At 34.3% G+C, this 12570-nt stretch overlaps 2 protein-coding genes across 5 annotated transcripts in view; both read left to right on the forward strand.

Annotated features, from left to right (window-relative positions):
* The first annotated feature begins 596 nt into the window (after positions 1–596).
* Positions 597–5541, forward strand: LOC137387546 (MORN repeat-containing protein 5-like). Its single transcript, XM_068074000.1, has 5 exons — positions 597–651; positions 3067–3214; positions 3637–3748; positions 3920–4051; positions 5071–5541. Exons 1-5 carry the CDS (start codon positions 602–604, stop codon positions 5193–5195), a joined length of 567 nt encoding a protein of 188 aa, XP_067930101.1. The 5' UTR covers positions 597–601; the 3' UTR covers positions 5196–5541.
* Positions 5542–7766: 2225 nt separating this feature from the next.
* Positions 7767–12570, forward strand: part of LOC137388897 (zinc finger CCCH domain-containing protein 13-like) — a 34347-nt gene continuing 29543 nt past the window's right edge. For all 4 annotated transcript variants that reach the window (XM_068075380.1, XM_068075381.1, XM_068075383.1 and 1 more), the window contains exons 1-4: positions 7767–7778; positions 9793–9926; positions 10015–10367; positions 11528–11649. In XM_068075380.1, coding sequence (XP_067931481.1) covers positions 9806–9926; positions 10015–10367; positions 11528–11649 — 596 coding nt within the window. In that variant the 5' untranslated portion in view covers positions 7767–7778; positions 9793–9805. The remainder of the gene's footprint in view (positions 7779–9792; positions 9927–10014; positions 10368–11527; positions 11650–12570) is intronic.

Raw genomic sequence — 12570 nt, forward strand, 5'->3', positions numbered from 1 at the left:
GTGAATAGTCATATAAATATTTTGTGCGTAACAAAATGCAAAAATTAAATCATCGTCGAGCATCTGTAAAATGACATGATTAATTGCCTTATGAGCTAGGTTAGCTTTGTTTCTGCAACTGAATGTTGTGAAGAATGAACAAGTAAAGGCCTTGCTGGCAGGGCCACATTGAACTGTAAAAACAGGTTATGTACATTACTAAATTTTTATCAATAGCGGAGTTTACAGGACAATATCAGTTTTAATGCTTTACTCCCATATTTATTAGATACGGTTGTTACCGACCTGACACAAGTTTGTTACATTATACATGTATTAGCTTATCGATAGGTGAAACTTACAATTAGGAGTTATCTTCTAAGCAGGGAGCCGTTCACGCGCATACGTATGTAGATTAACGGCTCAGTCCTTATGAAGATCGGTGTTCAAACATTGCAGCGTTGCAAACCGAGATGCCTTAGTTTTATACAGAGCCGCATAGATCTGAAGCTATACGGCTCTATTTTTACCCATAAAGCGAATCGTTTGTGAGATTAACTTTCCAAATGGAATCGCTGTTGCGGTACTAAAAGATCCGTGTTACTATGGCAATTCATGCAAGATGGAGGAGTATACTGGATCGAAGTACGATGGCGATATTAAAAATGGCAGGTAATTGAGAACTGTACATATCGTTCTACGAATCAACATTCTGTAACTAAACATGTTTAAAACAGCTAATAATAAAAATTTAGGTCTATGAAGTAATTAGTCATTTAAACTACGGAAACAAAACGTTTACGCACGATGGCGTGTTTTTAAGAGAATTTCTATAGACACCTAGTTACAGCATTGAGACCGTTATTAAAATCCAGTCAAACCAATAATATACAGCCTCTACTAGGGGCTGTATATTATTGGTCAAATGCATTTATTTTTCAAAAGATAGGCTATTTTGGCGTGTTCTGATAATACAATTATTACAGTTTTTTGAGTATTTACTAGTATACGTACTGCTCAATTTTTATCTATTAAATAATAGCCTACAAGTGATAGTTGCCCAAACTAGATAGCTAACCACTATGGTCTTATCACATCAGATGTCAAGTGCTTATTGATATTGTCTAAAATTATGGTCATCGCTATAAAATCAATGTTATTGTTGAATGCTAATGCTAAAATATAAAGCAGGTTGCATAAATGGCAAATGCCTCTCTTAATTCAAGCCAAAAACAATTGAAGCAAATAGTTCATAAACAAGACAATAATAAAATAAAACAACACAAGTGAACTTGCAGTAAGTAATTTGGAGATATAATGAATTAGCTAAAACTAACTCTTAAAGATTGAGTAGAAGTGAAAAGAGAATCATCAAACTATTTTCCTCTTTGGAGTGAAAGAGAGAAATCGATGCTTTAGACACAGAGGATCAAGATGAAGAGATTATTGTAAAGGCTGATATTAAGGATAAAAAAAGCTTGCAAAATGACAAAAAGCAAAAATGACCAACAGGGCTGAGCGTAAGTGAGTGTCCCTCTTTTGCTTGTGGAGTTTAGATCAGACCAGGAAACAACACCCGCAGGTGTCATTCGACCTGTCCTGAATGGAATGGGCTAAAAGTGTTCAGAAAATGTTGTTACTGTGCTTTGCAATCTAGAGTTTAGTGACTATAATTGGGCAGATGCAGCACTAGTATAGGCATTTGTCACAGTGATCCGTGAGGTTTCTCAGGTAAATGTAAACCGAACTGCGCACGGTTATACATGTAATTACAATAGCCGAATGTCTGAGTGTTGTGATGAAAGGAAGTGACTGTAAAGAGTTGATGCTTCATATATCTAAGTTGTTGAGTCTGCTCATCTTATAGACTTTTAGAAGCTTCACAGTTGTTGTACAAAATGTATGCGGCATTTATCAGGCAGTCATGGATTCAACACTTGCAACATTATGGGGATATGCATTGTTATTGTAATATGTACAAGTAATGAACATAAAGCAATAAAGTGAGATTTTCTATCAAAGTAATATACATGTAATTGGATAAAAAAATGTTAAGTATTGAATGCTAACAAAGTATATTGATAAGTTAGTATGTGTGAGATAAAATTAAGAATAATCTTAACATTATAGATAAATCTAATAGTACTAGTTGCTTTTGGTCTAATCACGCATGTGTAACAGTAGTGTAAAACTAGCGCTAGCTAATAATGTAGCCAACTTCAAAGAAACTATTGGACGATTTCATATCTAAACTACTTGTGAGCCGCTAGACTGTCAAAACTAAAGGTTTGGCTATAGGAAGCAGAACATCATCTTAGCTTGTAGGCTATGTAACTGGCTGGCAATGCTGAGTTGAAAACTTTGCCATAAGTTGTGACAGAAAAAGTTGTTGCTCGTTGCATCATGATCTGTACATTTTTATTATTTATTGATGTTTTTACTGTTTCCCCAGTTTGGTAGCCATGGTTTAGTGGTCTAGAATTCTTGACCTGCAAACAACAGGTCGAGGTTCAATTATCAAAAAGGTGATTGGTGAGGACAGAAATGGCATTCAACTTCAAATTGCTTTCTGTAACTGAGCATGTCTCTAGTCGTTGAGGCTCACTTGCCGCTGGTAAGATCACAGAGCCATTGTTTGTACAATAATACTCTTAAAAACATGCAAAGCCTCTGCTTACAGTAAGCTAAGCAGGCAGACATCGTACTCAATCGTCAAAGGATTGCTCATATACACACATATACTGTTTCACTAGCCATTCTTAATGCTTAACTTATCTAGCAGAAAAAAAAATGATTTTTTTGTGTGCAAAAGGCACAAAAGTGATGAGGTCTACAAAAGCTCAGTTTCATAATTACAACAACCTATTGCAATACTAGTAGCTTATGGTTGTGTAGTTTATCGCTTTGTTTTATTGCAAAATTTGTAAGTCACAGCTTACGGATGTGTAATTTATCACTTTGCTTTAATGCAACATTTGTAGGTCACAGCTTACGGATGTGTAGTTTATCACTTTGTTTTATTGCAAAATTTGTAGGTCACAGCTTACAGATGTGTAGTTTATCAGTTTGTTTGAACCATTTTGGTAGGATGGAAGGTTCAGGCAAATACTCCTTTCCAACTAAAACGAGGTATGAAGGCGAAATGCTTGATGGCATGTTCCATGGTCAAGGAACATTATTTTTTCCAAACGGAAGTCGCTATGTAGCAACATGGAAGGAAGGACGAGCTATTGAGGTACAACACTTTTTCTCATGCTGTTTGTATCATATACTCAAAGGAAATTTTGTACAGACAGCTACAAATGAAAATTTTTATAAATTAAAACTTTATAATATTTTGACAGAAAAATGTATTAAAGGCCAAAAGTTACAGTGTACGCTGGAAATATCAAAATTGGTAACAACAACAATTTTAATTTGTTCAGCATATACTGCAAAAGTAATAGTTTTTTTTATAAATTAGTAGATTTATTGAGAATGCAACACAACTTCAATTACGTTCAAGTAACTATAACTTACCAATAGAGCTATCTTAGGAGCTAGCGTTAATGCATGATATAAACAGGATATGCATATAGTCAGCATGACATTAAATTTGTTTATTTTCTCTAACATTGTTTCAATCTATCCATGCTGTGATTTATAGCAATTTTTTAGGGCAAGTACACATTCGCTGATGGACTTGAATATGATGAAGGAGAATGGGAATATTGTGATGGATATGACAGAAGGTTTTACACTGAGATCTGCAATGGGCTAAAGCCTGCAGGTAATGTATAGACATCGTGAGTAGACTATGCAGAATGCTGGCTAACATGTTACGTTTTGTAGAATTCTCATCATAGCTGCACCATAACCAGATGGTAGAAGATTCAACTGTAATGAATGACAGAAGTTACTCGTGGGAACTATGTGACCTAGTTCTTCTTTGTTCTAACAGGCAGATCACAGCTAACAAATCGAATACCACCTCGAGAGATCCCTGCCGGCTGTTATGACACTGGAGACGGCTTCTATAATCCAGATACAAGAGTCATCATAGATTACAACATGAAGTTTTTACGGAATGCTGGTATGCAACATAGCTTATATATTGCAGATATATTCGTTAGAAAACATGGTTCCTGCTGAAGCATCTGAGCTTAATCTTATAGTTTGTCTTTGAGAGAGAGAGAGAGAGAGAGAGAGAGAGAGAGAGAGAGAGAGAGAGAGGGAGAGGGAGAGAGAGAGAGAGAGAGAGAGAGAGGGAGGGAGAGGGAGAGAGAGAGAGAGAGGGAGGGAGAGAGAGAGAGGGAGAGAGAGAGAGAGAGAGGGAGGGAGAGAGAGAGAGAGAGGGAGAGAGAGAGAGAGAGAGGGAGGGAGAGAGAGAGAGAGAGAGAGAGAGATAGGTAGTGTGAGCTGATGAAATCTCTAAATCATTAACTCTTTTCAAAATAATATACCAGTATTTATTTTGCAGTTAGATTTCTGATTGATTTTTTATTGACCAATTATTTGGATAGTAGCTCAAAGTAATGTATAAAATGATCATGCAAATTTCTTTAGGAATTTGTTTAAGAATACATGTGGAAAATTTACTAGCATAGAAATTGTGGTTCAAAATTTAGATTAATGGTAATTAATGTACTATCATTTCTAAAATACTAACAAAAATATTTTGCTACAACTGCTAGTAAAACCTTAACTATATAAATTATTGAAATTACGCAGAAAATTATACTTGTATTAGGACCTTTACGGAATTAACATGACATGCCCCCTTTTTTCCATCTATTCAAAATTATAATGCAAACCTGTGGTTGCAATAATCAGGAGTTTAAATCCAGCAAGATGCGAGATTTTAATTTGGAGTTTTTACTAGCTGTAGCGGAACAGACAGATATCCAAACAGAAACATTGAGGTTTATATATACAGATATGTTGAAATAACCAGTTTTTTATATTAAAAATCAAAAAATGAGACTTTTCCTTGACATTTTTTGCAACAGTGTAGCCTTAGATGCATATTATGACAAATAAAATGCATTTAAGGGTATTTTAAAATATTAAAACCTGAAAAAAAATAGAGAATTGTTTCAATTCCATTTTCAGATGATGATGAACATGCTTGGATTGTTCGAACATGTAGAAAAGGTTGGGATGAAATAGCTGGCTACAGAGGAAATACAACAGAGAGCGTCTCCGAATTGGGAACCACCCCAACATCGTCATCATAACTTAGCTTACATGCATACTTGGTATCTGTTCAGTATTTGTTAACAAGAAACTATTTTTCATTTTAATCATAGTTGGACTTGCCAACGTAATTGGCTTGCTGCTAGAGAAAACCTGTAAATATAACTATTAAAGTCTGTAATGCAAATATATAGTTAAACATTTGTTCTAATAATGACAACTTTAACAAGGAAGGAACTCTTAAGAAACATGAACAATAACTAACATAGTCTGTCCACAAGCCAATGTCTGCCATAACACTAAATTTTGAGTATGAGTATTAAAATGTGCTTGTTTGCGCTGTCGTGAATTTGATTGAGAATGCAGGAACATTGCTAGATCTTCCATTACCCTTACAGAATTCTTTTTGACAAACTTGCTATGTGATAAATCAATGACACATTTATTTTTGGAACGAGGTACACAAGCATTCTTAGATTCAGTAAGACAAACTTTTGCAAGAGTTACATAAAGTACAATGTTATGGCTTATGTATGAAAATTTGTCCTTCAACCAATGATATAAATCCCACCCCCACATATTTTTATATCATTCTATTTTTATAAAATGGGTTTTATATCATTGCTTCAACAAAAATCAGTGCTTCAAGCTAAATGGGGTACAACAGAAGTTATATCATTTAATTTTAGCAGTTGTTGGTGTGGCGTTAGTTTTTTGCCTTAATTTCCTACAAAAAAATTTCTATTAGGAACTGTTTCATTCCTTAAAACTGTCTAGTCTTTTAGAAGCAAACTATTGAAGTCTCAAATTAATTCATGTTAAATAAGGAGTTATCTGCCCCATTAGCTACATTCTGTCAGTAATGATAATCCCAAAACTGAAATAATGTTGCTTGTTCCAGATGTAGCTGGAACAATTTTTACTATGAGGGACCTGAAAGGGTATGCTAATTACACTACATGCTTCTCTTTCTGTATAACAAGGAAACAAGACACTAGCATATTAGTATCAAGATTAGTAAACCCATAAACTAGGCAGGGAAGTAATCAGGGTGGATACCTCATTCAGAACTGCACAGTAGTATCTCATTGTTAGCAGAGCTTAGCATCAACTGCTTCACTACATAAAGCTACTTCCCTAAAATCTTAGTTTTTTGATATTCCACTGCAGTTCATTCCGAGTATGCAAAGTCTTGAACCTGTACAATTCGATGGTGGTTTGTAATGCAAGCAGGCTGGTTATTACTCATTTTTCTCTTTAAAGGTTTACCAACAAAGTTTAGTTAAAGAGCCATGAATTATTTGGCCTAATTTTACCACCAGATGACATAAAGTTATTTAGCGCTAAGTGAAAAAATTAATGAAAAGTGCCGTCTCAAACAGCCTTCATCTTGACCTCTCATTCTAAATCAAATAAGTAGATCCATTTAGAATATAAGAGCTAAACTTGCGTGCGGCACACGAGCAAATCAGCTTGAGTTTAGCTGTACAACTTGAGTAGCTGTATTTAATTTGTGGCGAGCCATGAGCTTATGGCTCTTATGCTGCTCTTCTAGTAGAGCGTATTTTTATGGAACAACTTGTTGATAGAGCAACTTGCAAAAAAGAAAAAGTTCTATTCCTGAAAAGTTAGGCACAATAATAGTCTTTTTTAAAAATTGAAATAATTGTAAAGAGACATAAAAAAACATTATTTGCCAAACATCCAAGTTGAACCAATGATATACAGCCCCCACAGCCTTCCCCCCACACCTTGAATGCTGTATATCATTGGTTGAACTAGGTGCTAGATGTATTAGACGAGCAAATGAAAAATAATCTATAATTGAGCTAACAATTTGAAAACAGTCACCTTCCAAGTGGTAAGTATTGCAGTTGTCTTCACACCTTTGCCATACAACATTGAAGGGGGTTAATGTGCTGAGTGATCAAGTAGAAGAATAACCATATTTACAGTTTCCTAAACACAAACAACGCAATTAAATTTGCGGTGCAATATGGATAAAAAATTCAGTAGTTTTCAATCAGCACATCTGTGAGTGCAGTAACCTTTCTCCTAGAGCAATTGAGATCAATCAGCCAGTTTCGCACGAAAAAGATGATCACTTTGACCCAATTTCATAATTCCTACATCATCAAACTTTCTATATAAGCACTAAGTAAAAGCAACAGACTTTAGCCAATTCAAAAAACTACAATTAGGCAGATATGAATTGTACTTGTGTAAATAATATTCAAGTCAACCATAGCATCTAATCCAAAAATTTCAACTAAACATTCTTATGTTTTTGCTTCAAAGGTTTGTAGTTATTGTTGCTATTTTTGCCATCTTGTTTGCAGTAAATAAAATTATTTGCAACTATGTTTGTTTTTGCATCTAAAAAACAAATTTTTATTGCAAGACTGAATATATTTATGAAAAAACATTGAAGAACTAAAAAACCAAATCTTCTATAGTTAAATTCATGGTAACCCAAAGTGGAGTTGGCTTCTCATTATAAACATTGTAGGTACCGGTAATTATAAAACAAGTCTATGAGCTTACATATTTGCAAGATATCAAAAATCTCACGCTAGCAAAAGGTATCCAGTTTAAACACATTTGTAGTTAATGTCCGGTGAAGAGTAAGTTGCTTTTATTCTTTCGAAGTTTTAAGTAATGCACGCAGATAATGCAAAAAAGTTTTTGATTACGAATGTTATTTTGCATTTGCGAAAAATTTAAGCCATATTATTTATTTAGAAAAAGACCAGGTCATTTCCATACTTACAAATGCATAAAGCTAATTAGCGGTCGTAGCTGCTGTATTCGAGCCTTTACAAAAGGTCTCCAGCAGACAGGAAAAGGAACCATTAGTTTTTGCAAGTTGTAGAATGATATGGAACCGATGCTTAGATAAAAAATTTGCTTATCAAACATTGCCATCCACGTTGGGAGATAAAGTAATAATACAAATTATCATCAAGCCATGTCGCTTCTGGAAATAACCCGCTTCTAGAAATAGGAAACGACGCCGTTCCTAAATTTTTTAACCTTATACATGCTTCATTATATGTTCAGGCTTATCAATTGTACAGATGTTTACGAAGCAAGTAGTATTAGTCTAGCGCAATTATGCTTGACATTGAAAGCCAGCAGCCCTCTAAGTGATAAAGCAGTGGTGAATTTAATTAAGTACTTGTGGCATAACCAAAATATTCGATAGGACGTCCTGAATTATTGGAAGAAGGAAGCTAAGCTTTTGATGTGCATAAAATCATTGGATAAAAAGTTATTTTGATACTTCTGCTCAGTAATGTGCCTATTTTTTAGATTGTTTCTTCAAAGTGCATGCATTTATTTAAAAACTAAAATTATGAAACAGTAGGAAGCATGCTGTATTTTTAGCCGCCACAGAATGCCCAATATGTAGTCTATTATAGTATGAAAGAATTTTTGTAACAGATGGTTGCCTCGATCGGCTAAATCTTTACCTGCCTATTTTTTCATCTTTGGAGAGGACAGCGGAGGTCTTCGGGTGTAGGCCTAAAGGATTCTTGTACTCTGTTAGGAACAACATACCTGGCTCAACTTGCCTATCAGTTTCTAGTTGTGTATCAAATTAGAGAAAGATTACTACTTACAAAAGTAACAAGCTTTGGCAACTTAAGTTCGACTTTGATTCTAAAAGGTCAGATGTCCTCCTTGCCTTCCTAGATTCTAATTTACCTGCCACTTTATGGACTCATTCATTTCTTAGTCACCAATGCACAGCAAGACTGGTAAATAAGAAGCTTTTGCTGCGGGAAGTCACTACGGGGTGTTGGCTGATATTGTCTGTGGAACCAGATGTAATGAATGGCATGCGCTGTCTATCAATGGTTTTACTATGGGCCTAGTTTAGCAAATTTATTACAAACCTTTTTTTGTTTTAAAAAATAACCTTCTATATAAAACCTGCTCAATTTCTTATAAAAACTAGTTAATGTAAGCTATAATCTTGCTTTGTTTTCTTTTTCACTACAAAGCCTTTCCTCTTAATGATTAAATGAAAGTAGGTTCTCTTTTTAGTATGCAACTAAACATTAGTTGTGGCCTGTTTACATAAACTGAAATATTGGCTCAAAAATACAATGGACTGCATACAACATTGCTGGTTATTTGAGGAATAGTCAAGAGCGGAGAGATTTGAAGAAACAGTAAAGCTTGACAAGTTATTCTAGTATCTCAAGAGCATTTTTGTTAGAATTTGGGATTGATTTATTTTTGCGCCCATCGATAGCGACAAGTAAATTGTTAAAATGCTTACTAGACTACACTAAATCTTGAAGGCATAGATTAATACATTGCACCCGTAAGGTTTCACTTCAGAAAACCAATTTGTATTTCAAATCGATGATTTGGGTTTAGGTAGTTTTTCATATTTTATGGTTTTTTGCTGCATGCTGGCCAAAGTCATTCATTTAAATTTGGTGGAAGCTTAAACAATTCATCAAAACAAGACGACGCATTAGGTTGAATGAAAACACTTCTTCAACATGCTAATTCTTGAATTTAAACTCATTTTTTATGCATACGTAAAGTTCAATAAGACTTGGTTTATTGAAGTATATAGAAAGAATTTGTCTCCGGCCTTCTTTATCAGTTTTCTTCTTACAGATAAACATAAACAATGTCATTGAACAAGAGTAAAAAAGTGACATTGTATTCAGATAGCGAGGAAGATGCAGATGAGCGAAAAACATCAAAGTCATCTGTATTTGAGAGGTTAGGCAGCAGCAAGAGCTCATCAGGTAATTAATTACATATATATGTTGTTTTTCTTTTTCAAGTTATGAGTAAATAATTTTTTGATATAATCTACTTATCAATCGATTGCAGATTACAAGTCTAGCAGCAGATCAGAATTATCAAGTTCTCGAGCTGATGACAGGGACTACAAGAAAAGCTATGATCGTCGGGATTATGAAAAGGATTCTAGAGATACTAAACTAAAAGACAGAGACTATGAAAAAAGTAGAGAGTATGACCGAGATAGGGGCTATGAAAAGGACTCCATAGAACGGGAAAAGAGAAGGGACAAAGGCTATGATAAGACCTATGACAAGAGCTATGATGATAAATATTATTATAAGGAGAGGGACTATGACAAGGATAAGTACTATGATAGAGACAGATCTCGACATTATGATAGGAACTCTCAGCATGGAAGATATCCAAAGTATCCACAAAAGGTTCTTCAGTGTTTTTATTATGCTAGTTTACTGAGTGACAAAGTTCTAGTAATTCTCATCAATCTTGCCACTGTTCTGAACATGTGCTCTTTTAAACATTTAGTTCTTGACTGACTTCTAGGATGTTTGCTAATAACTACACGCAGTTTTAGTAATATGTTATAGATGATATCCTATGTTTTGATTGTTTGTATGGTATGGATGATATTCAATGACCTGATATGTTAATTGTTCATGAGGTATAGGTGATCTTCTCTGATATGATGTGTTGATTGTATGGTATATAGGTTGTTCTGTGATTTACTGTGTTGATTGTTTGTATGGTATACATGTAGAGTATGTATGTTCTGTGATCTGATATGTTGATTGTTGGTATGGTATAGAGTATGTTCTGTGATCTGATGTGTTGACTGTTTGTATGGTATGGATGATATTCAATGACCTGATATGTTAATTGTTCATGAGGTATAGGTGATCTTCTCTGATATGATGTATTGATTGTATGGTATATAGGTTGTTCTGTGATTTACTGTGTTGATTGTTTGTATGGTATGGATGATATTCAATGACCTGATATTTTAATTGTTCATGTAGTATAGGTGATCTTCTCTGATATGATGTGTTGATTGTATGGTATAGAGGTTGTTCTGTAATTTAATGTGTTGATTGTTTGTATGGTATACATGTAAAGTATGTATGTTCTGTGATCTGATATGTTGATTGTTGGTATGGTATAGAGTATGTTCTGTGACCTGATGTGTTGATTGTTTGTATAGTATAGAGGTTGTTCTGTAATCTGATGTGTTGATTGTTGGTAGATATAGATGATATTCTGTGATCTGATATGTTGATTGTTTGTATGGTATAGAGGATGCTCAGTGATCTGATGTTTGCTTGCTGCTATGGTTTGGATGGGGAATGGATGCAATTTTATGATCTGATGTGCTGATTGGAGATTTGGTGTAGAGAATACACTGCAATTTGGTGATGTGATATAGAGAATTTTCTGTAATTTGATGTTTGATTGCGGATGGGGTAAAGATGGTATACACTAAGTGCTGAATTTTTCTTGATAATGTGGTATATCTAGTAATATTAGTTCAAAAGTACTTATTTTTGATAATATTCTGTAACTTGATGTGTCTGGTGCAATGCTTTAGCGAGAACCGGAGAGACGGGAGCCTTGTAAGTTTTTGTTCCGACATGGATTTTGCAATTACAAGGAGAATTGTATATTTTACCATGACCAAGAGCGCTATGAAAGAGAGTTTCCCCAGGCAAGGTCAGTTTTATCACCTATCCGACTCTCACGTATACTGTCTTTGCTCACTCCAATTTACAATATCTCAAATTATTGAATACCATGACCTCGTTTGTTATATGCTGCATCTTTGCTCTGTATACACTAGGTATATATATTGTTGTATAATTCTACAAGCAGCACATCTGATTACCATATAGCAGGTCTATGTTGGTGCTACTATAGCGTAAGGTCTACTGCTGAATTATTCGTCCCGCATAGATGAAACACATTCCCTACATTTGTTTAAGCAATAGACGCTCAATTTGTACATATCTTAGAAATGACTTGTAAAAATCATTGGATTTCTAATTGGATTTCTAATTACATTGAAAAAGAATAAAGGTAGAACTAAACATGTTATCATATATTTGTTATAAATATATTTATAAACTGTATATATATAAATAGTATTCCTTTATATATTTTTATATAAATATGTATGTATAATACATAAATATGTATAAATATATACATATAAATATTAGTTATATTAGCTATAAAATTTTTCAGCCTCTTTTAATTAGGTAACTCGTTTGTTGACTTGGCTGTCACCATGCTTTTGGTCCATTCATACATTTGACCACTATAACCCACTAAATCTGTTTCCAGATAAATATGGTAATGAGTGAACGCTGGTCATGCGGTAGACCTCGCCCTTCACCCGGGTAGGCCACATATGGCAGTAGACCTCATGCTATAGTAGCATCCCTATGTCTTTCGTAAATACATACCTTCTATTTACTCAATACATAACATGTCTTTACAGATACATACGTACGCACGTACGTACATACATACATATATATACGTATGTACATACGTATATATATATACGTACGTACATACGTATATATATACATACGTACATACGTATATATATACGTACGTACATACATACGT

The sequence above is a fragment of the Watersipora subatra genome, chromosome 2, assembly GCF_963576615.1.
Source record: "Watersipora subatra chromosome 2, tzWatSuba1.1, whole genome shotgun sequence".
In the NCBI taxonomy this organism is placed as follows: domain Eukaryota; kingdom Metazoa; phylum Bryozoa; class Gymnolaemata; order Cheilostomatida; family Watersiporidae; genus Watersipora; species Watersipora subatra.